Source organism: Stegodyphus dumicola, chromosome X2 (genome assembly GCF_044657685.1).
Source record: "Stegodyphus dumicola isolate Sdum_Otavi_A_Nest chromosome X2, ASM4465768v1".
Taxonomy (NCBI): Eukaryota; Metazoa; Arthropoda; class Arachnida; order Araneae; family Eresidae; genus Stegodyphus; species Stegodyphus dumicola.
This window is the reverse complement of record NC_140781.1, coordinates 169,029,946-169,055,828: the sequence shown is the minus strand read 5'-3', so window position 1 is coordinate 169,055,828 and position 25,883 is coordinate 169,029,946. Positions and strand designations below refer to the sequence as shown.

Genomic DNA, 25,883 nt, shown 5'->3' with positions numbered 1-25,883 from the left:
CAGTATCTAGAGTACGGTGAACCACTTTTTGCGGTTTCAGTCTTATTCACAAGTGAAGTATACTTCACCAGGGAAGGCTGTCACAATACGTATATCTCGCATGTGTGGACAGCAGAGAGTTCTCATGATACAGAAACACCTGTAGCTCAACACCGGCTTACTATCAGCCTTTCATCTGGTATTGTGAAGTACCACTTAACAAGCCTTATATCTCTTGCCTGTTCGTTTAAATGGACGGCTTTATAAGATTTGTTTTGGAGGAATTCTGGCTAAAATGTTAAATGATCAACAAATTCATCAGTCCCTGCGCCAGGATATACGATTCCAGAATGACGGCGTCCCAGCCGATTTCAGCGGTTATGCTCGAAAGCACTTAAATACGACATATGGGCAACAGTGGATTGGGCGTGGGAGGTCCCATACATTGAAATGCACGATCACTGAACTTATCCTGTCTATTCTTTTCTGGAATTACATAAGAGTCTGGTGTACGACATATACAATGGACAATGGGGCAGTGAGGAAAGTCTTGTCGCACGCACCTCCTTAGCTGTCGCGGCTGTCCGAAGGACACCAGAAATATTTCACAACGCCCGTGATTTTATGCGGCACCGATGCCAGGCTTGTGCTGCAGGTAGTGGCTCAAACTTCTAACATATTCCACGATATCTCTTAATATCTCAATTATTACATTCTGATTAATAAAATAATGTTTGTTGTGGACTTGCACATGATGATGATCTTTCCGACCCTAAAAAATTGCTGATCTAATCATTCGTCTACACCTCCTAGAAACTTACACACGCTATAACAAATCCTCCTGTATTTTTCAATTGTTTACTTCTATCAGACCATTGTTATGGGAATTATATGTACAAGTTTCCTATCTTCGTTCATTTTCTGTGTTAACTAATAAGAAAAACGTGTAACTAATAATGAATTCTTAGAACGCTTTTTATATTACTTGACAAATCGAGAATTGGCCAGAACGTATTGTGTGAAAAAAAGTGTATAAGAATAATAAACTATACCATACTTTCTTCTTTAATCTTTAATATAAAATGCGCAGTAAAATTCATACTGGAGCCTAATAATTCAAAATAGTGCATCTTATAGGTAGTGGTGTCTATGAACAGTCTGTACAATTGACCAAGATGCTTCGTTCATAATAAAAATATCATTACGTTGTCAACTTTCCATAGCATTGCAAAATCAACATTCTACAATAACCACTAAAAGCATACAAAATAAACTATTTGTATTCTTACAGAAGGCTGGAAAATGATTTCAGTCCCAGTGACCGAAGGTACAGTTGGTCTCTAATAGTTTGCTCAAGGTGTGCAAAAATATGACTGCGAAAACAAACTACTGCTATTGAGATGTCTAAGTGCAACAAACTTGCTACTCAACGCTATTTAAATAAAAGTTCAACTGAGAACTGCAGAACGGTTAGAGCACTCTTCATTAAAAGATTTATTGTTAACGAAAATCCAATTTTTTATCATTTAGTAAATACACCATCATTATTTCGTTTAGTGACAAAACATCAGAAGTTAAAATATTGAAGATTATTTAAAATGAGACGCACATACTTTAAATTCGAAAAATAAGTTAAAAAGTAATCTATAGTTTCCTCTTCAAAAACTAGTGGGAAATACAATACACATAGCGGCATGTCAGGATAAAAATTTTAGCAAATTGGTAATAAAATATTACGTAAAAATAGTATTATTGCATTGGTCTTTTTAAAAGAATCTTTTACATCATTTAATCTACAATCAAGTATCAAAACATTTCACTCTCTTCGTGTATATTCTTTCTTATGCAGTATAAAATGAGTTAATAAATCAGCGTAGCTAAAAGTTTCATTCAGAAAAAAAAAAAAAACAATTTCCTTTCAATATGAAGTATAAAATTATTTCCTTTCAAATATTTCTGTATGCTAAATGAAGCTCATTTGTAAATATATGAACTTTAACAAACTACCACATTATTTACATTTTCGTAGCTGCTTCATACGCAATTTATGTATTTGTCGCAGGAGTGATCTGAAATTTCATACAAAATATTTCGTTATCTCTTCCACTTAATAAAATATATTAAACCAGCGCAAGTTTAGTTTTATCCTGTCGCAAGAAAAAATAACCTGAGCTTTGACATTTGAAAAAGTAAAGCATATTAATTCCCTGAAATAGGATAAGCATAGTCAATCAATTGCGAAATGAGTATTTCAGAAAATGATTACGTTTTTGATATACATCTCTTACCTTATAATCTTTTTATTAAAATAATAGTAAAGCATTTCATATAACCATTTACTTTTGCTTTACAAATCTGTGATTATAAGGAAGGAAGGTAAAAGAAACTAAAAATATTTCATCGTATCTAATTTTTCTCTGAACTACAAAATACTTAGCATTATCTCCTAAAAAGATAAACAAATTATTTATTTAAAATTTTCTTTTAAATACCGTTCTGCAGAACTCCGTTTTAAAATAGATCTACTCGGACTATCAGGAGGAACTTCGGAACCGGAAGACTGACTTCATTCGGATGGTTGATTGCTAAAATTTTTTTATCAAACAGTGAGATATCAAAGATCATACAGATATCTCAATTATTGCTGCTTATTTTTTTCTGAATTGGAAAACATATCTCTGTCTTGAATGTCGTCATCGAGCGTGGCTGCTCGAACTGCTTCAACCTCCTTTGACTTTCGTTTTGGTAACGAGTCTTTCCTAGACAAGGATTGGCTCCTCTGAATTTCTGGCGCTCGTAGAACTAGCACCGGATGTGTTACTTTCTCATTTCGAGGCCTCACCAGACGAAGCAATTGTCCGATCTGCTCATCAACATGACAGATTTTTGAATTTAGTCTTTGCATTTCTAGTTTTAAATCTACACGTAAGTCGACTAAATTGGCAAGGATTTTTTGATATTCGACTGAAGTTTCATCTTCCGAACGGGGTGAAGATTCTTCTTCGATAGTTGGTTCTTTGGCAAGAACCCGAGACCATCTGGAGAAAGAACGATTAACAGTCCTTTGGACGTCTTTCTTATTTACTTGTGGCACATTTTCCGATGGAGCGTTTTCTTTATCATCTCCTGGATCTCTAGTCACAGTCCATTTAGTAGAGCACTTTATGCCTCCACTTTCACTCACTTGTGCAAGCCTTGAGTTATTTCGAGAATCGATTGTCTCAATGTTCAGTCCTTTTTCTACGTCACTGCTCTTCTCATGAGATCCGTTGCGTCGGAACTTTGAGAAGATTTTACGTACTAAATGGTCTTGAGACAACTCTTGCAAGGGCTCGTTTTTGCGTCTTTCTGCTAACTCTCGTTCTCGCTTCACATCAGACACTTTTCTGAAGATAAGCTAAGAAAAGAAACACAACATTTAAATATTTCAAACGCTATCAAATTGTACAACATGCTTTAATTTACTGAGAATCGTCAGGAAAAGTACTTTTGATATGCAGTGATGGCGATAAGTACTAAATTTAGCATGGGCTAGGTCACATTACATTCATAATAATTTATAAATAAAAAGACTTTTGTTAATCTTCTAGCATGCTATTTAATGTTCTTTATAAACATTTTTACTTCTTTGTCGTTATTAAAATACAATGCAATCTTAGATAAATAGATAGGAGGGTGGGATAATGAGAAAAAATACCATCAGTATGGTTCTGTTATGTTTTTGAAATATTTGTGTGAGCACTAACGCTTTTTTCTGATGACTTAATGTAGACTGAATTCGATGCTTTGGATGAAATACAACTACATTTTTAAGGAAAAAGCACTTAAACAAAACTTCGGTTTTCTTTGTAAAATGAAGCAGGATATTTCTTGTATATATCAGAATACAATATTGCTGGAAAAGAAGTCACGCAAGTAAGATGTGGAACCAATCTTGATAAAACAAATCAAGTTATATATAAATGATTCAATGGTTAGATTTCATAAACAATAGACCTAAGAACTAAAAAAATTGCATTTTATATGCCTTTCGAGCCTTTTAATCAATTTTTAAATCCAGATTGGTTCTACCATCTTTTAGAATTGACCTTTTCCTGGACAATATTGGATAATCAAGTTTACTTACTTATTAACTTCATTATTATATTTCACAGTGTTTTTACAGCGCGTATAATTCATCTTCTTTGTTTCTTGAGGCAACCATCATTCATTTTTATTTATATGTTTTTCCAGATATACTTGATTACGACAATCTTTACTTAGCTCCATTTAAAATAGGCACACTAATAGAGGAATAATGAAATTTATGCTATAATCACCTTAGCTAGAAAAAAATATACAGAACGAAAATATTGATATAACTTTGGAGTCATAGATTAAAATGGGTTGTTTAATTTAATATCGAATGAATCTGCCGCTGGACGTTATCATAGTTTTAGATGCTGTCTGGTTTCAGTTTTTTAGATATGGTCAAATAACTTTTACTTTCACTATAATATTCAGGCGATAAATGTAATTTTCATTCCTTTGAGTAGAAATAACATTCTCATAATCATTTTAATCAAAGAAAAATATTACAATATTGGGAGAAAGTTTTTACCGATGCTAAAAATGGAATGTGACAGCACCCGATAGGGTAATGCACTTTCCCGATGCTAAAATACTACATACCGGTCGCTGTCGCATTTCCTTTTTATCCCGTTATAACGTAAAACGGTTAAATTTCACAAATCGCTAAGTTTTCTCTTTGACTCGTAAAAAGTCCAATAATGAATGGCATGTAAAATCAAACCAGATTTTAAAATGACAAACAGTTTACATAGTCAAATTCCTATTATCGTCAATGTTTTTCATCAGAAATCCAGGACTAACTTATTTCGGTCCCCTCCGCATGTTTTCTCAGACTTTTTCAATTTGGAGACAATCATAAAAATTTTATGTATTTCTTCGCCCAGAAGTGAAAAATATCACTGACGTTGAATTTATAGAGATTCCAAAAATAAAGTATAATAATTTTGTGTAAAAAAATATTGAGTTCAATTTAGTAAGTTATAAACAATAATAATAAAATAAGCAAATTTTGATAGTTTATCTTAAATGTCCAAAAATTTCAGGTATCCATATACAAAAATAAAGTAAAATAGTAATTCAAATCCGATTACTTAGTAGCTTCTAAAATTATTAAGCAAATCTTAAGAATGAAATATTGAGAACATGCATAAAAATAACTTGAAACAAACCAATTTCTAAAAGTCAATGCAAATAACGTAAATTCTAATCAAGACTGCTAGAAAACTGATTCTTTGCTCTTAGGCTCTTAAAAAGAAAATTAAGAGACCTCATAAGGAAGTCTTGAGGAAAAAAATACTATTTACATACGAAGTTCATTTTAAGATTATTGAAAATAAAACACAGTTTTCTTAGCGAAGCTTCTAAAAAGGTCTAAATCATCCTTGTGTTCAGAAAGTAATTAGAAACCTCAAAAAGACCGACAGATTGAGGAGCTAAAAGGCGAAAGCTGAAGTAAGGATATGCTGAGAGAAAAGGAAAAGTAATGGAAGACATTTAATTAAATCTGAAAATATGCGAGCTGATGATTCTGCCTGCTTTTGCTTAAATGCATGTTTGAATAGGTTCAAGAAGCGTACCATTTCTTCAGGGAAAATTGTTGGGGAATCGAGGAACCTTTCAAAATTAGATGTACAAAAATGGGGAAGAAAGTGTACTTGGGGTTGATATCGCTCTCCAGTAGGTATAAAAGCCTTTTTAAAGTCGATGAAGCTTAGCTGTTGCACAAGATGATGCCAAACAAAACGTTAAAAATTTAAAGACCAAAGATTCACTCGCAGAAAATTGTCAAAAGTGTGAATCACACTTCGTGTGTGAGTGTGTGCCATTATGAACGGCAATATTCATAGACTTATGGTGACTACAAACTTTCAGAAGCTAAGATGCTTAAAAAATATGAAAATTGCTTTTTTCCTAAAATGCCAATTGTTAAGGCAGGAAGGATATCAGAACTGTTTGAAGGTTTGGTTTTGGTTTATTTAATTATGGCAAAGCACACTAGGGCTATCTGCCTAAGGGGAGGGATGACTTGTGGAGGACTTTCTATGGAAAACTGGCTCGTATACACGTTACACGTGGGGAAAACCACGAAAACGACCATGCAGCCAGCCCGTTCGCGGGATTCGAACCTCGGACCGAACTACCAATATTCAGCTACTTTACCGCTCGGACACTGGTGGGCCTAGAACTGTTTGAAGAAGATCTATGAAAGGAAGATGAACATTTGGTCCAAAAGTAATGAGGTCTTTTCAATTGTTAGACAAAAATATGGATAAAGTTTTCCTGCAATTTCCAACATACCAGGAAACAATTATAGATTAATTACTTTTGTACTTAAGTTGAGTAAAGGTTAAAGGTAAATTCATAAGTGTTTTTGTCACTAACTTTTAGTATTTTGTGGATAAAATAATTATTTATAATTCACAATTCGTATTTTAGAGGAAGATGTGCATTTTGAGGGAATGATCAGAATTATAACTTTTATGCTAAGTAATTTGTCATGTAAAATTATTAAAGTTTGGTGACACTGGTAAAGGACGAACAGCAAATTTTATAACTGCATGTAATAACAATTGTAATTAAATATTGATGTTATTTTTTTAATTAAAATTTCTATTCTTTTGATGGATGTGACAATGTTAATTCTTATCCCTGGTTTCTCTTTCGTCATTTGCACATCTGCAGCTGAAGGTGGTTATATATTTAAACCTTCGAAACTAGTCCTGCAAATTAATGAATATTACCCTAATTCAAGCTGCTTCAATAAAAGTTAGTTTTTTGCGATTCATCAAATAAATTTTATACTTTTTAATAAAATAATCTATTTTTATTATCGGATCGGATATAGGGAACCAAACTTTCGGTCCCTTACAGTTCGTTATAGAGGGGTTCAAATGTATATAAAACTGTATCTAGTAATTTAAAGGCATTGTTAAGCAATAACTACACTCCTCTGTCCATTTTCCAGATATAAAAGTCTGAAAAGTGTGTTCGGTCTTCAAATAGGTACGAAAAACAAATTGTCATGCAAGATTATTTGAAACAAACCTCATTAGAAGAACGTGATAAATATCTTCAAATACAATTCTATATTTTTGTGAAATCGATGCGAGGAAGCTTGGTAGCTACTATAAAGACTACTAATTGCTAACGTTGCCATTTATAAGTTCTAAGTAATAGAAAGGATTCCTGTATTGGAATTAAAATTCTATAACATCTTATTTAAAATATTTCATTTACTTTCTGCTTTAGATTGCTATTTTTTGCTTTTCACATAAATCTAACTTGTTGTATTATCTGTTAGATCTATGGAATTAAAAACTGATTGAAGTTAATCAAATTTTGTTAATTGAAACTTTCATTTATCTAGAAAATGTTTGGTACATCCTCAGTTTTTGGAGTAACTGTAATGAAAGCTCGTTTCTGTTGTTATCGCATTTAAAGCCAGTGTAGCCTCTGAAGGTTATATCTAACAGACTTAAATTTTTCTTTCATTTTAAGGCTACACTTGTCAATGGTGTGAGGTTCCCATTGACAAGTCCAAACTTGTCAATGGGAACCTCACACTATTTCCAATTCTGGTTTCTATAGATAATTTTAAGTTCTTTGAAGCTTTGATTACTTTTCTTCCGGAAACAAAAAAACAAGTTATATTAACTAATCTCGTTCTTTCAACACGGTAGGTTATCATTTCAACTAAGGCTCATCATTTTAAAAGGTCTGTTCAAATATCTGTAAATGTTTAAATGTCTGTAAAAATTGTGCTTTTTATTTCTTTTTACCAGTTAGGCAAGCTAACTATTCATATAATTGAATTATATGAATAGTTATGCATTTTCGTACGCATTTGAGATTCTTAGTACTTTTTAATATATCAGAAGAAGTTTACTGTATTCCTTTGTTGAATGTTTAGAATTTAGAATACTAGAATCGCTTCCATTTAATCGAGGAGTAAACAGGAATGGCCTTAATCCTCGTCTCCATAGATATTTATAGGGAAAGAATCAGAATTATAAAAATCAGTACTTACACAGCAGCTCTTAATTTAATGAAGGTCTCTTCCAACACAAATTCTGGGGGGGGGAAGGGACTATCTCACACTATTTCGTGTACTTTCATTGAAAGTGATTCACAAACCATTCACTGCCAACACTTCAATATGCCAACAAATAGAGATTTAGTCGGCACAAATCTCCCACGTGATTAGATATGTGTTATGTAAATGCTAGGTTATAATTCTTTATACTCCCGTTATTTCGGCATGCCAGGATTAGTTTAGGATAAAACAAGCTATTTATAAAGGCCATAAACAAAATGCAAGAATGCAAGGGAATCAACAGAATCTTATGGCATGCAGATTTACAATATGTGGGATAATTCTTTTTTCTCCCGAGTAGGCGTATATTCCTTTCCTATTGTTAAATAATTTGCCTCTGTGGACAAGCAGTGTAAACCAGAATGAGATGTCTCTTTCCATGCCGCCCAGAGGGTATAGTGGTTAAAGAAGCCGACAGCGACACCAAAGGGACCGGATTCGAATCTCGGAGAAGGCATGGTTGTAACTCTCCGTCCCTTCATAGGAGGCAAAGGTGACCCACCTATTAGGTGCCTCCATAATAAAGTGATAGCCACTTCTGGCCTTAGGAGTGACCAATGCCGAAAAAAGACAAAATAGTGCCCGCTGTTCGGGGATGAAAAAAGTCTCTTTCCAAATGAATGAAAGAGTCATTAATACTGAAGACAAGCCTTTCGAGCTGTACATCTTGATTTTAGATAATCATTTACCCTGGTTAACTCTTAAGTGTATCTGCTTCGTGTATTGCATACCGATATAAACAAACTCTCGAGATAACAGCATTGCCGACAGTTTATTTATAAATTCCCTTGAACTTTTCCGAGTGTTTCTTGAGCTTAAAGTTTTTGAATAATTTCGGATGTATCTCTCCTGCTATATTTCATCATGAACGTTAAAAGAAAAGTAAGGTCAGTTTAACAGTGATTATACTTTTATACCTAATTCTAGTGCAAAATCTCGTCATGGAGTCGCAATAAATCTCACTTGGCATTATAACATTTGGTGTTTGCTCTGTATTAGTGAATTAAATCAGAAATAGTTAAATATCATAATAGTTCATTCGAATTTTAATTTAGTTGAAAATTTAAATGAAATATCATAAAAGTCTGGGCAATATAGGAGAAAACTGTATTCCATCTCCTAAACACTATGGGAATAGAGACAATCCTGATATCTACACAAATCCTCATAATCGCAGATTTTAATAAATGCCTATCGAAATACCTTTTGGTGTGGATTACTGGCCTCTATATGTGTTACATAGTACGTGAGATGAGAAATGATTTCAAACATTTGTACGACAGTAATCAACGGATTTGGAAAAGGTATAGTGATTCTAATGAGTTTTTGGATATTTTTTCGTCAAGAATTTTGTATCACTTTTTAGGAACTTGCTTACGCATGGTACTTTTAACGATATTCTTCATTTATTGAAATTCATAAAGGTAGAACACGCTTCTTATTGAATCGTGATATTACCATTAAAGCAGTGCTTCGCAACCGGTGTGTCGCGGCACACTGGTGTGCCATGAGTAGGATATAGGTGAACCACAATCAAATAGATGTATTTGACATTTTGCAATTTTTTATCATGTATTTAATACACAATGACAACTTTTTCCTTAATAATGTCTATTTTAAATGTTTTTATATATTTCACTGTTGTGTGGTTGTGTGTGTGTGATTGTAAGTGTGTCAGCATTTGAATTTTTTCGGCACTTCCTTGATAACTCGGAGCTCTTTGGTGTGCCACGAAATTCCAGAAAGATTTTTTGTGCGTCGCAGGTGAGAAAAGGTTGAGGAGCACTGCATTAAAGAACTATCAATATTTACTTCGGATGATGAAGTAAGAAGGTTCAATATTTTTCAAAAACCCAGAATGTTACTTATAGTCATACTTACTCTATGCCTTAGGTTATAAGTAAGAAGTAGGTTACGAGCGAATGAGTTAGCAAAGGCATGGTAAAAGTTTAGCACTTCCAGGAGCTTATCCCTCTTTATAGAATGCAAATCACAGTAAGTTAGACCACGAACGTTGGCACATGACTGGCCAATTGTAGGCTCTTTCCAAAAGGCATCACCAAACACATCACCTTTGCCTGTAAAATATTAGATAATTTTGTCATAAGCACTCTTCAGCTAATACTATTTTCTTTATTTTAGATGTACATCTAAACTGTTATCTAAAAACACATATAAAATGTTCTTAATAATTAAATACTGTAATGGTTCTTGCTTGGAAATATCGCAAGCAGATGTTAGTAGTGGAGAGGCAAAATTATTGAGATATTTTCAACGTATAACTAAGACGAATTTTGGGCATGTGATTAAAGAGTTTTTTTTTTTTCCATGATATAATTTTAATTATTTAAAATTTAAAACGAAATAAATTATATACGACAGAATAAAAGAAAATTATATATATGTTGATTTTAGAATTTTTATTTAGAATAGCAGAACAATTCAGAGTTTATCTGACAGTAATCAAAGCAAACCAGCAACTTTAACAACATGTGTGGGAAAACAAACTTATAAATGAAGTAAATTATTTTCAGTTTTAATTCATATACAGCGAAAATAAAAATGTTTTCCAAAATATATAGGTCAGGTTATTTAATTACCGCAAAAATCTTTAATGTTACACATTTTATTAACAAGTGTATTTTCGGAGGATCATTGTCTATTAGAAGCAGACTTGCATTGTTGTAGGCTGCACATAGGAATAACTACAAAATTTAAATGCAATCGTTACGCTGGTTTACTACAAGTCGAGCCCAAGGTAAAATTATAGCTTAAACCGCAAGGACACCGAGAGGCTCGTGTTAAAATATATATATTTGAATACCTATAGAGGGCCACAAGTTTCAAAGTTGAAAAAGTAAACTAAAAATGAACTTTAATGCCATTTTTAGAAGCTAACAGAGAAGCAGCTTGTCGATTGACTTCTTTATCTATTACTTTATAAAAGCAGAACCTCTGCAACCTACTAGGCTTATGATCTGAAAAGGTATTTTTTATATGCTGTCAAACAAAGGAAGATTTTTGGCACATTCTTACTGCTTTTTTAACACATAAATCTTCATATATTATTTTTTTCTATAAAAGTATACATAATTTTATTAAAATAGCAAATTTCTATTTGGTTATATGCTTAATATTTCGTGCATTAATTTTTAAAGGCATAAAATGAAATTTATGCTCATGTAAGTTCTTTTGTATAATTCATTTAACTTTATGTTAAATATAACCCAAAGCGAGTCACGACTGGTAATTCAGTAGCCCATTTAATCTTGCTGATATATTTATTATACTTTATGGCAGGGTAACTGGTGAAAGATAAGAGCAAAATTATGAAAAAAAAAATTAAGAGCAATAAAAGAAGTTGAGAAAAAAATCTTTATTCAGTAGGTAAGCAATAAAATAGTGCTGAAATAATTTTACAAAAGAAGTTGAACAGAGCAAAAGTAGCTACACGAAAGTCTGTACATCTTATATTCTAAAAGTCAAGAAAGTAACAGTGTTCTGTGAATTAACATTATGTGAAGAGGTGAATTTCTTGCTTTAAAGCAAGCACTTATACTTAGCATAGTAACATCTGAATAAAAATTTGAAGTTATATTATCACGAGGAAAGTAATTTGAGACATTTTTAAAAACCAACCTGATATCACACTGCAGACAGGCCAAAATTTAACCAACGCCAGATAAGAAGTGATACAAAAAATATAAACAATTAATTTCTACATATAGTATATATTTAATTCGCAATAAACTTTAAGACACCTTAAAGAAAAAAAGATTGTGTGGTAACACAAAAAAAGATGTGGTAAAAGGATATATAAATAACATACAACTTCGAAAGGTGATAAAACTGTATCATTTCCTTTGAAGAGAGCTCTTTTCCAGCCAGAAATAGAAGCTGACAAGAAAAAAGAAAAACTAGAGAGCGAGTGAAATTCGCTATGATTATGGCTTTACAGTTGCTTCAGTTCTTTAGAAAATAGAATAAAAAATAATAAAACTGAAAAAAGGGGGAAGCCTGAAAAAAAAAAGAGAGAGAAAGAGAAGACAGCTAGAAAAATTTCGAGCAAGTCTCTTTTAACTGAAACTTCTGCTTCTGAGGAATGAGCACAGAAATATACCATAAAAACTGAAGTGTAGGAGAAATATTTTGTGCCAGTTTTAGAATGAGAATGAAATTCAGAAAAATGTAGTATGTGGTTGAAGAAATTTAAAATGTATTCAAGAGATTGAATTTAACAAAAAATAAAAGTTTTGTTATTATTGAAAAAAGTTTTTCACTTAATTCTCTAACATATTTCAGAAAAAAACTGTTTGGAACTGTTTGGAAACTATCCCGAGTAAACGATCACGAATTAAATACATTTTAGTAAAATGTAAGCTGTGAAAAATTAATTATAATTTAACTAAGATTAAAACTTATTTAATACTAAAAATGTTTCCTTAGCATACCTTTTTGTGGAATCAGCTCAGCATCTTATTTTTAGCAATTATGTGAATAACAATATACGGCAAATGTAACTTTATTTTTCCATATCTAATGTAACTGAGTTGCCATTTCGTAATGGCAACAGCTAAATCAAATTTAATATAAAGAAGACAAAAATTTTAACTGTTTACTAAAATTTGAGCATTTTGTCTGTGCCTTAATATAATTAGTTTTGATAGCTTGAATATTGATAAAAATGTATTTGTGTTTCGTTTCTGTACAGTTTCGATGCTAATTTACTAAATGTCTTTAAATGACTAACATTTGTACTCAACATTTGATTCAACATTTGTACATTTACCTTAGTTAAACAGTAGGATCAAGCACATAAGATCTCACATTTTTAGCGATGTTTGCTTTCGAGGTAGTATCCTATCTGTAACCATCTTAAACTATTCCCCAGGTTATCTCTCTATTGTCCTTATCAAATAATTAAACTTGTAACACAAATAAATGTGATCCTTGTTCATTTTCGTACTTTCACTGCTATCCTTATAAAATCCGCACTTTTATTACACATTTTTACTTGAAGTCCATACATTTGCATTTAGTTTAGAAGAACAAAGTCGTACAAATAGCTTGTGAGGTATCAGAAAATTACCATTTAGAATTTGGTCTAAAGTAATAAATGAATATAATAATTTATCTTGTGGCTTTTAGTATTCTGTTTACTGTCTAATTTAAATGTCATGCATAAAAAAATAGTCTTAAATCTGAAAGAATGTCATTAAGAACAAAGCATAATTGAGGGTTACCTAAAATAGCAACAACTTCGTCGTCTTGGATGACCTCAAGAGAACCTGTTACTACAAAGCACAATGTGTCAATACTTTCTCCTGTGTGGTATAATAAATCACCTGGAGCACTGTGTTCCATTGTGAAATACATTGCAAGAGCTCGAAGACAACCGTCACTTGCCAAACGAAACGCAGGGTGTTCGTTGAATACTTTTCTATTTAAATGTACACATATGTCAGCGGTCATATCTTTGGGACAGTAGCTCAACACCTAAAGAAAGAAAAATTGATTCATTCATTTAAAGAAAAAAGTTAAGTAAATTTGAATCAGGAGTTCCGAAAACTGAAATCTTTATTTATTTAGTTGAAGAAAACTATTCTCAAAAAGATACTATGCATTTATCAAAAATCTATGTAAGTTAAATATTCTAAAACGGTCCGGAAACATTGCTTTTTAATCTCAGTTTATCTGCAGTTAGTTTCAAATGTAATAATTCTAATATACAATTTTTTATGCATCATTTCAGCTACGATTTCATTAATTCTGAGAATCGATTTCATCAGATATGCGAAGGGTTTTCCTTTACTCTCGAATTTTGATTTTTTTTTTTTTTTTTTTTTCCAGCTTCAATCTTAAATGTTCCCATAAGTGAGTCAAGCTTTAAAACAAATTGTAAAATGTATCCTAAATCGTTAAAATATCAATTTACATAAGAAAGCCACTTAAAGTTAAAAAAAAACAGTCTCCGAGCTAATAATGAAAAGAAATAAGCAAGGATTTTATTAGTATAAATAATAAGCAAGGATAAGTTAGGACGGAATGGTATTACATACTGTGTATTAAACAGTAAATATTTACATCTAGTAAATAGTTACAGGTAGTAAGTAGTTTACAGATAGTAGAAAAAGGGAAATTAATGAAGTATGGAAGATATTCATAACGAAGCTTTTAAACCATAAAGCAAGATCTTCATTATGTCATATATTCGCACCATATTTTAAGAATTATATAATGACATTAAAGTGAGGACGCAAATGTAATACGTGTCATAAAAATATTATTAAATTTGAAATGCATCATTATTTTATTTGGAAATACTCGAAGTTGCTAACCTGACTTATCTTCTAACGTTAGCCTTTAGTCGCTTACAAAGAGGCAACGTTGTTAATTTCCATTCAATAATAGTTTTTCAAAACAGATGGCAAAAAGGATTAAAGATTTTTAATTATTTACGAAAATAAAGACATTAAGCTTAGAAATAAAAAAATATAAAAAACCCCATTAATTTCCATCTAGTTATTTAATTACAACAGTTAAGTGACTAACTAAGTGATGCTAAACACTGATAGTGAAAACTAAGTGATGCTAAACACTGATAGGTAGAATGGCAACTCCCCTCCAAAAAAAGATTCATACTTTGCTTGTATCAATGCCTTTTGTCATGGCCCAAGTTGATACAACGTAATCCATGACACGCTCACTTAGGGCTTTTGGAACTTCATGCAGTTTCATGAATTCTCGAACGTTATTTAACATCTCATGGTATCTCGCAGTTGCCGAAGTCATTTGTTGGATGATGGTAGTCACATGACCGAAAATAGTGGCATATAGTAAGGCTGTAAGAAGAGAAATACTTGTTACTTATCAGAACAATTCTACAGAAATACGAAAATATTAAAATAAATAAGGAGCTTGATTTAATATCATCAAACTGATAAAATAAAAGGACAAACAACAGGTTAAAAACATGTACATGCAACAGGTTATGCCTGTGACACACACTAGGTTAAAAAGTACATCAAAATTCTGAACAGCTCGCTTTCGTATTTAGAATGCAAAGCCATGTATCACATAACTGCTCACTTGCACGTAAGTCACGCAAAATATTGCAGATGAATGTTCAACTAATTTCCTACCTCTCTCCTTTTTTTCAACGTTTCATATATAAGAAGAAATTAAGAGAATATTCACACTGTTTAAAATCAGGAGAACGAATGAATATTATTTTCAAAACGCTAAATAACAGGGCAGTCCGCATTAACACATTTTAAATACAGTTAATTTATGCAACTGCTCGTACATGTACATTTATTTTGATATTTATGTTTATTCTTTAGTAAAATAAATGTCTAAAAAGTTAAGCGAATTTTGAAGTAACATGTTCAAAAATTTTAACCAAGCATTTAGTTGAAGAAAAGCATTCTCAAAAAGATACTATGCATTTATCAAAAAGATACTATGCATTTATCAAAAATCTATGTAAGTTAAATATTCTAAAACGCTCCGGAAACATTGCTTTTTAATCTCAGTTTATCTGGAGTTAGTTTCAAATGTAATAACTCTAATATACGAGATATCTAATATATCGTACAAATTATTACATTTAATAATGATTGATAAAGTAATAAATAATAATGATTAAGCTATGCTTTTGAAAGAAGATTAAGAAAATATTTAAAGAATATTCCTTTGGAGCAACTGGTTATCTAAGGAAAACCTGATAGTATTTTCTCGTATCCACTGTTCTAAAGGAAGTTGCAAAGAAAGTTGGTTTGGTTTATGTGATTACGACAAAGCACACGAGGGCTATCTGCCTAAGGGGAGAGACGCCTTCGTGGAGGACTTTATACCGGAAACTGGCTCGTATACACGTTACACATGGAAAAACCATGAAAGCGCCCATGCAGCCAACCCGTTTACGAAATTCGAAACTAAGACCGAATTACCAATGTTCAGCTAGGCCGGTGGCTAGCTGGGCCCACCTCTAGGCTGCTGCTGGGCCCCAATGGTGATACAAGCTTATCCCTAAATTTTTAATTTTAAAAAATAAAGGTAGTTAAATACATTTTTACAGCTCGACTGATACAAAGAAACAAGGAGAAAGTTTAGGTACTAAGCTAATATTGCATAAATAATATGAACAAGCAATACTGGTATGGAAAGAATAATCTCAGGGGTGAATCTTCACATCTAGGTCTAGCCGTCATTATTATCATAAAGGCGTAAAAGTAAATCTGTTCATACCTGCGGAACACGGTTTAAGCCACAGCTAGTCGGAGAAAGTCAAGTTGCACATGTACGGATGTGCAGGTGACTCAGCGAAATCTTCAACCAAATGTTAATTCCTGGTTGCTTCACTGTGACTAATCGGTTCTTGTACCAAGATGGCATAAATCTTGGTAGTTAAAAGTTATATAAAATCTTTGTACCAGTTTCCTTGTGCAGCAAGGTCTGGTTGCCTAGCAACGCAGTTCAGCTTATGTCACTTATACCCAAACAAAGTGTTTATGTGAACGCTCCATCAGGCACAAAATTTTATCTCACATGGTCAGATTTCATTAAAGACGAAAACAGCTTGAATTCATTTTAGTAATTTTACTTGGGTATACAGCACCTTTGCAGAAAGAAGCTTCAGCTCCAGTCTATGTTCAGATTCATCGCTATTTTACTTTTGCGCCTTTCTCTTCGAGAAGGGAAAGACACGATGTAAGGGTATTTAGTTTAATTAATCAATTTTCTTATAATTTGAACTTTACTATCACTGCTACTTTTCGTTAGCTCTTACCAAAATATAAATGACAGACACGTACATAAGATCAGAGTTCTTGAAAGGCAGAGATCTTTGGCAGCGACGATGACCATTGTACTATTTTTTCATCCAGCTCTGCGTATTACGTTACTCGGCGTTAGTTCTTCGCCAGCCGCGTTATTGGCGTAATTAGTTAGACATGACGCAAGGCTTGTTGCACTGTGCATTTGTAAATCTCCGAAGTTAATTACTATTTAATTATAAATTACATTTTTATGTGACCTTGGAATCTCACAAGAAGCGGAGATTTTAAGTACAAGCCGTACATCGTTAAGTTTAAATAAAAAGATTTGCTTAAACCTTCTTCGAACTTTATTGTTACTTACATAAATGAGGCGATATCTCAACTGATTGTCCCAGTAGGGTCAAAGTTAAGAGAATTAAAGAGCGGAACCTTATAATGGGGGCTCCCTTTTGATATTCTTAAGATTTCAAACATCTCAGTAAAAAACTATCCCAGCAACTAGTGTGAAGATAGCTTTTAAGTTAATCTTCAATTTTTTTTTGGGGGGGGGGAGAGAAAGAAAGAGTTTTACATTTTTTTAATATAGTTTGCTTTTACGTGTTTGCGATTATAACAATATCGCTTAAATCTATGTTAAAACCATTATGAAGTTTGTGTACAATACTTCAAATAATTCTGTTTTACAATTAAACATGCGAACTTCTCAGACCGATTCTTAATCTGTTTGATGCATGCATCTTGTATGTGTTGTATGTTAATGTATTTTATCATACTTAAAATACCTTCGCATAATTATGCAGCTATTAATAATAGGATTTTATCCTTTAATTGAAGATTATTATTATTCGCTACATTTTTAAGATGTATACTGAACTTAGAATACAAAATTTCATTTAAAACATGAGCAAGCGTTTGAAGGTACATTTCTTGAACAGCTGATAAATTATAACAAAACTTTTAGCATTAGCACTTAATTTTAAATCCGCTTCATACATGAGTGGGACAGTTGAGTAATATTTCAGCAAAGTAAGAACAACAACTGTGTCCATGAGAAAATTCTATAAACATCAAAAAAGAACATTTTAGGGTTAATCTTTGGATTATGGTAACTTGGCGATTTTTTGGCGAAAATTTGGCGACCAACCCTTCTACAGCAACCTGCTAGTTTTTGTTTGCACACCATTTTGTTTTCATGAAGTAAAGGCATTTTTTTTTTTTTTTTCACTCAACATTTTTTTCCAACAATCTGCTAGCCGAATTACGCATACGCTAGAAATTTTCTGGAACAAAAGTGCTTAATCATGACGAAGATTAGGTGCGAAATTGGGAGAAAAGGCAGAATCGCAAACTGCTTTCCGCGTTTTTAAGAATTGCACATACACGGTATCCACGTACACGTCGACCTATTTTCACTTAAAAAAAATCTCAGAATTGCACAAAAATGGCATTGCGCACACTCTTGACTTTATCCATGTATACTGCTAAAGTCCTAGTTAGTAACCTTTATCGCCTTACCAAAATGTCGCCAAACTACCTGTTACCATATTCCAAAGATTAGCCCATTTTAGTCTTAAGCTTTTCAAAGAAATAGAATTTTTATTAAAATTTTGTTTCACACGCGATTAGATCTAACGAACCAATTTCTGAAGTGTCTGAAATCATTTTCAAATAAACTACACTAGAAAATAAATTCTTTAAGAAAATTTCAAATTTTTTAGCTATGAAGTTAGAAAAGGAAGCATGAAGTGCTTTAAAGAATATTAATTTTCGGGTAATAATTGCCCTTGATTATGCAGCCATAGATGAAGATATCCTAAGACAATTCAAATCTTTAAGTTGCTCAGTAGATATAAAACTTCGCTTTTAAATTGAGGATAGGTTCCCCCCCTATAAAAACTTAAATTAGGAAGTAAGAGACAATAACCAAGATATTAAAGAAACGAGAGTGGTCAAAATCGTTGGAATGTTAATGCAATTGCAGAGTACTGTTAGATATAGAGCAGCAAGAAAACATAAAGGCGGCATATTAGAAAAGAGAAAACAGAAGTAGCTTTTCTTAGGGAAGCTTAAATCAGTACAAGTTGATCTAACGTGTTCTAATAAAATTTTAAGTGCAACAAAAAGTATTCTAAACTTCTTCGTTGCTTATATAATAATTTCAGTTTACATAAAATATTTTCTACTGAAGTATGTGTAGTATTTTTACTGAAATTGGTCTACTTGATCATTATTCATTTTAGCAGGCTATTTTTGTGTATTAAAACCCATCAAGAAAAAGTTAAGACAAATTATAATGAAGATGTGCATGACGAGGAGGAGATGGGATATTTTCACATTCGAGACATTCCTAAATTTTTTATATATTCTGTTCTGGAAAAGATTATACTCCCTTCATTCAGTTTCTGATCATGTTATTGAAAATGCACAGAAACTGCTGAATTTAAACCTTGTTATTTATAATGAGCAAATTTGGCACACAAATAGAATGAAGCACATAAGCTGATTTATAAAAGACAGTGAAAATATTCTGTTTTCGTGGATAGAATGAAATGAATATCGAATAGAGTGAGAAATACAAGTAATTTAGCTCCGTCTTTTAAATAATGCTTTTGATAAAAAAAATGGTTCCTTCACAAATTCTGGACAAGCATCTTTGATCTGATATTTGTTGGCTAATTCTGTTGCTTCCAAATAGATACAATTTAGTTTTAAATTCAATGGAATTATAAAATATAAGAAGGCAAAACCATCGTTCGCGAAATTACGAATAGGATAGTTCAAACTATTTGGGCCAAATAAAAATCCCAGGGATATAAGGGATTTTGTAAATAAGAATATAAAATTATAATTTATGAAGTAATTTAAAGGCCTTTTTTAACTTACTGAAACGAAAGCTTTTCTGCCATATTCAGCGCAATAGAAGTTTCAGTTCATCATGAGAAAGACTGAGTGCTTGGTAAGAAGGAGAAAAGTGGTGGTTGGAACGAGTTTTCCCACTATTGCTATGTAGGAAAATTGCGGAAGCTTCTGACTAACTCAAACTGAGGACCGAATGAGTTTAAGCATTCATTTCTGAATCTGTAATTAAATTAAGTACTATGTCATTCCTGTCGAAGGCGGTTCTAAGTCTCACCTACCCTCAGTTTCTGCATAAGGCACTACCACTTTTACTGCGTTCACTATATATCTGTATGGTGTTGGTAAAGGTGGATTCAACTTCAATGAAACTGCAGTTAACGATAGTCTTTTGTTTATGTATGCTAATTTATATCTTGTGAAATGTTTTAGACAAATATTTTGGTGATTTAGTGTAATATTTTAAGAAACTTTTTTTCATTCATATTAAATTTAGCATCCTTTAATATGGCACCGCTTCTGCATGTTTAATAAAACGGTGTTTTCACCTCCAGTGCAGATGACTTATTAACTATGTGGAAAAGGTCTAAACCTAAAGTAACACTTTGCTTTCCCCACTGGGTATTTTATACGATATATTTCATTAAAACATTAATAAACTTCTTACCTCCAATGATCATCATGCAAATGGTGAACACTTTCTCATTGTCGGTCTCGGCTGCGACGTTGCCGAAGCCAACTGATGTCATGCATGTCATTGTAAAGTACAGAGCTGTGATGTACATAGTTCCTCTTGGTGGCCCTCCTATTAACTCGTATTTCACAGTGTCCTTGTTTGTTACTCGACTGAAGTTGAACTGTTGTTGTGTCACATTTCCCAATTTCCACAACCAGCTGTAGGAGACCCCATTTTCGGCGTCGCTGCGTCCAATGCTGTAGAAGATACACGCCAGCCAGTGGGCAACCAGCATGTAGAAGCAGAGCAAGAGAATAAGCATGGCAGCTCCATATTCCAAATAGCGGTCAAGCTTTCGGACGACGCGACCCAAACGCAGTAACCGGACCACCTTCAAGGCGCTGAACAGGCTCCCGATGCCTTGCTACTGGGACACAACGTGCATTTTAGAGAGCCTTGGTACCAACAATCAAAAGGCCCTTCGTTTTCCTCGCCTTTTGTGAGAAAAACGCCAGTTCTTAATACGCCTATCGGCTTTGAATTTTTTAAATTATAAAAGCGAAATATTTAAGTTCGAAAGAGTGAGATAACCATCACCATTTAATGCATCCCTGCTTCCTTAATTTTTAATTATTTTTTTTCTAGAAAATGCCCCCACAAATCTTTTAATTTTATCGAAAGTTACGAGTTTGTTTTCATTAATATTTAATTTATATATTAGAAAACTAAAAGCAGTTTTAAAATTTTGAATTTTATGAATAAGTTTTCACTTTACTGTCAGTGCCAAATATTGCCAAATATTAACCGAGGAATTAGAAGCTCTCATGCATTTCATAAGTAATGCCAAGAAATGTTAAGGTAAATTATACTTAATAAGCAGATACCCATACATGCAAAGATAATTTTTTAAATAAATAAACTTCAGTTAAAACATTTCATACACAAATACACGCTAAATTTTACAGAACTAAAATTATATCTAAAGTCTACTTCTACAGCTAAGATTTAGATTCATAAAAATATGTTACATCTTACAGCTTCACAAGATAAAATAAAATTTACATTCAATAAATAACTACAAATATTATTTATTCAACTTTAATAACACGATAATCTGCCAACTTTTCTAAGTTTGTAAATGCAGAGTTATTCAAAATTATTGACCGGATTTCAGATAAGCATACTTTTACCTATGAGTGAATGTGTATTCATTTAGCATACAGGCGAAAGTCTGAATTTTAGAAAGTCATTAAAATAACGAAGTAAAACTGTATGTTTTACTTTTTATTTTAAACTGTTTTAAATAAAACTGTATGCTTTACTTTTTAAACAAAAAAAAGTTTTTGCCTAATGTTTAATCGATCAAAGCAGAGAGCTAAAACTGAAGAATCCTTTTTCCATAAGTGTTCTCCCATATCACCCTATCTTATAACACGTAAGTTGTTTTTTATTTCGGCGATAAATGAAAGATTTTGTTCGAGTCGCCTTGTTAGAATCCGATAAACTCTCAATAAAAGCGGTGTTACAACTAGAGAAAGAACTTGTTAGAATACGTAAGACACGTAACTCATTATCATCCTCATATTGTTTTTATAAAAAAAAGGAAGGCTTAAATGCTTGTAAATAAGCAAAACTTCGACAGTTTTAGCTTTTACTGCATGTTTTACTTATCATTTTGTGGTTGTAAATTTCAAAATAAAGCTACTTGAAATCCGGTCAAACTTTTTAATAACCATTCTAATTGGTAGTCTTTCATTTTATGGAAAGATTGAAATCTAGTCCTCTCTAGCGTAAAAGTGCATCCAAATTTTTGTCCACATAATGCTTTTATTTACTGTATTTACTCGCGTATTCCTCCTTTTTTTACTAATTTTGTCGTCCGAAAATCGAGAGAGGAAAATTATGCGAAAAAGTAAATTTCCACAGAATGAGGTCATAATAATAACATAACAAATGAAAATTATTCATGGATAACTGCCAGTAACTATCACAATATTATTTATTTAAGAGAAATTTAGATTTCGAAAAGAATGCATAGTAACATTAACATTACAATATCTAATACGATATTTTCATTTCCACTTGAATCTCATCCTCTTTTGTTATCATTGTTTGCTGCTCCCTAGAGCTGAAATCATTTAACGCTACTCGAGATGCTGTCTGCGTCGTCTGCTACAGCTTGCAAATCGTCGCCATTGTCACCACTGTCATCGTCTTGCCACGTACAATGAATTTCAGAGCCATCAACAACATACAGAACATTAGATATCCTCATTTTCTTGAAGTTCTTCAGTAGCATTGCTTCATCACTAACAGATCATGCAGCCAAAATCCACGAGAAAATCAATTAGTAAGACGAAAACAATCACTAAGTTGACAGAATATTGCGTTATATTTTTAAAATCAAAGGAAGCTCGTTTTTTAAACGCCTTAAACTAGCTAAAATTAAGTGAATACATAAAAAATATACAGAACCTTAAAAAGCTAAGGGAAAAATACGAGAGTAAATACGGTAGTTTTTTTCTCTAGTAAACGAAATTATAAGCAGATTTTTGCTACAAGTCTGTGTCCCAATTATTGAAATAAAATAATGTATTTCAGATAATTTAAAATTTCGTTATTTTTAATGATTACATAGTTTCTTGTTGGCAGAAAATATTTCAGGACAGATATTTCAGAGCCATCATTAGCAGATATAAAATTAAATTCAAAAGTTGCGTTATATTTTTTTAATATTTCAAAGTTGGTTTGAAGAATGCAAAGATTAATCTATTTTTAAAAATGCAAGTGAAGCTTAAATGATAATTTTTATAAAATTAAGTAAGAAATTTTCACATGCAGGTTGTTCAGAAAAGAGGGCTACATGTCTTATTTACTTAAATCCTAGGCAGATATTTCCAGTTACAATATTTCTCGAACTAAAGTAGAGAAGTTTATGAGAATATTTCCAGATTATAGGTAGATGGGTTTTTTAAAAGAAAAAGACTTTTTGTGAAGCATTTCATGAGAGAAAGGAACATAAACTACTTCTGCGACATTAAAATGAAGTACTCAGTACTTCTTAGAAAGTTCATGGCGAAATGTCTCGCGCATTACATAAACAATTCAATGAGGAATGGATGATTAGTATTTTCTCGAAGACAGCTATAAAGTTAAGAACCAGTGTTATTTTACCTAATCAAAGTGTTATTCTCCAATACGAGACTGAATAATTAATTTCAATCAAAATAATACGCTGAAAAGTGAATTAAATCAGAAAATTGGATTTGTACTATCTTCAAGAATGTTACGCGTAAAGATGAGGATATTTTATTTCAATCTATTAAAGCATAATTGATGTTTCCCTAATTGGATTCTACGGAAGTTGAATCAACAGCTAAATTTTCCATTTCCAAAACTGTTCTACTTCTGCGACTGAAGCTGTTTCTTTAACATACAATTACAAACTTTGTAACTGGAAATTAGGATACAGGATCAATATTTAAGGAAATAACTTTTGTAGCTCTCTTTTTCAAATATCTATATAACAAAGTAAATTTTTTAAGTAGTGTACTAATTACATTTAGAAAAATTGCATTTTGCAAGAGAATTAAATAACAAACATTGCATTAAGATAACCACTTACATCTTCTTCGTGATCAAATGCGTTGAAAACATCGTAAGGTAAGCAGGACAACAAATCTATAATAAACCAGCTCTTAAGATAGTTCATACGAATGATTTTTGGATCGGAGACTACCTCGCCTCCGGGTCCTACAAAAGTGGTGTGAAAGTTGAGCACAATGTCGATGAAAAAGATGACGTCCACTATACTATCCAAGACGAGAAGAGAAACGTCCTCAGATGTCTTGTTTTTGAAGGCCACATTATACGGCACCATAATGGCCGTGTAGAATGTCAAACACAATATCACCCAGTCCCAAATAGCTTTAAAAGCACAATAGTGAAGCAAAATATGTGGAGGAGTTTTGGGGGCTTCTTGACGGTATTGGGGGAGAACTTCAGAGTTCAAACTTATCATCTGAAAAATAAGATGCACAAATTGAAAAGTCACACTGATGTAAAGAAGTTCTTTCAGAAGTAAACAGTGTACACCTAATTCTGTTTTTGCACGAAACTGGCTTAACATGAAATCAAAATATATATTTCATTCTCTTTTTACGCTTGATTTAACATGAGACATCCGAACGAATTTCTATTTTTTTTTTCTTTTCCTAAATTCTATGCCAGCTGGTGGAGAAGGATTCGATGATCTAGGTTTGGTTTATTTGATTATATCAAATCATTCGAGAGCTATCTACCTAATCGGAGGGATGCCTTCATGGAGGACTTTCTAAGGTAAATTAGTTCGTATACACGTTACATGGAGAAAACAACGAAAACGCCCATGCAGCCAGCCCGTTCGTGGGATTCGAAACTCGGATCAAACTATCACTGTTGAGCGATTTTACCTCTCTGCTTCTGGTAGGTGATTCGATAATTTATCATTTGAAGATATTAATGAATTGTTAATCAACAACGCCCTTGAGCAACAATCAAATATTAGATTGCCCTTGAAACTCCTGATCCCATAGAACATAGTGATTACTAAAGAAGATAATTTAGTTCGAAATCCAGATTTAATAAAAGAAAGTCTAGAACTGGCCAAAAAAATTAAGTGACCATTTTGTGAAATATGACCACAATGCGGAATGCACTGGGAGCTTTTTCACATGATCTGAAGCTGTTGACAGCCTCTTACAAAGCATAACCAAACTTATATAAGCCTAAGCTATAAAGGAGCCTAACCAGAACACGAACACAAAGATTAATAACTGAATTTGTTTTTGAAACTTATGAAATATTAATACGAGAAGAGACCGGTATTGATTTTGATCAAGAGATCACAGAAGGAAACCCTCCGAGTGGCACGGCTGTTTGGATCTGTTCATGAAGATCTATATTTAAAGAGCATTTATTAGCTAAATCTGTAGAATTACTTATTTTAGTTTCTCTTTTCATAAACTTCCATTCTTTAAGGTGATATTAACATCATTAAAGAAAGAAAAATATTTTAAATTACGAGCTAATATATACTCAGTGACAAAAATCACCAGACCGGATAAAAACCGGTCATGCCATTGAGAAAGGAAAACGATGTCCCCCAAAACTCTAGTAATACTGATGATATTATTTCAGTCGTACTCAAACTTATGCGCACTTTGTTATCAGAAAGTGAAAATGAATTAATTTTTGCGTGTGAAACAAGTTGTCCCCCCCCCCATGAAGAATCATTTCATTTTAAATGCAAATGTAAGACATTTTCATTACAGGTATTCTTCCTCGAAATAAAATAATAAACTTAAAATGAATATTTTCAGATGGATTTTTAAGCTATGTTTTGTTGACCTTTTAGATCCAGAACCAATTTTATAAAGTCTTTTCTATG

At 32.4% G+C, this 25,883-nt stretch overlaps 1 protein-coding gene across 1 annotated transcript in view; it reads right to left on the bottom strand.

Annotated features, from left to right (window-relative positions):
• Positions 1-1,012: 1,012 nt before the first annotated feature.
• LOC118191641 (potassium voltage-gated channel protein eag-like) overlaps positions 1,013-25,883 on the bottom strand; it is a 79,281-nt gene continuing 54,410 nt past the window's right edge. The window contains exons 5-10 of the mRNA XM_085809813.1: positions 24,081-24,476; positions 20,447-20,879; positions 14,786-14,985; positions 13,387-13,639; positions 10,025-10,221; positions 1,013-3,376 (exon numbers count right to left, since the gene is read on the bottom strand). Coding sequence (XP_085665939.1) covers positions 2,618-3,376; positions 10,025-10,221; positions 13,387-13,639; positions 14,786-14,985; positions 20,447-20,879; positions 24,081-24,476 — 2,238 coding nt within the window. The 3' untranslated portion in view covers positions 1,013-2,617. The remainder of the gene's footprint in view (positions 3,377-10,024; positions 10,222-13,386; positions 13,640-14,785; positions 14,986-20,446; positions 20,880-24,080; positions 24,477-25,883) is intronic.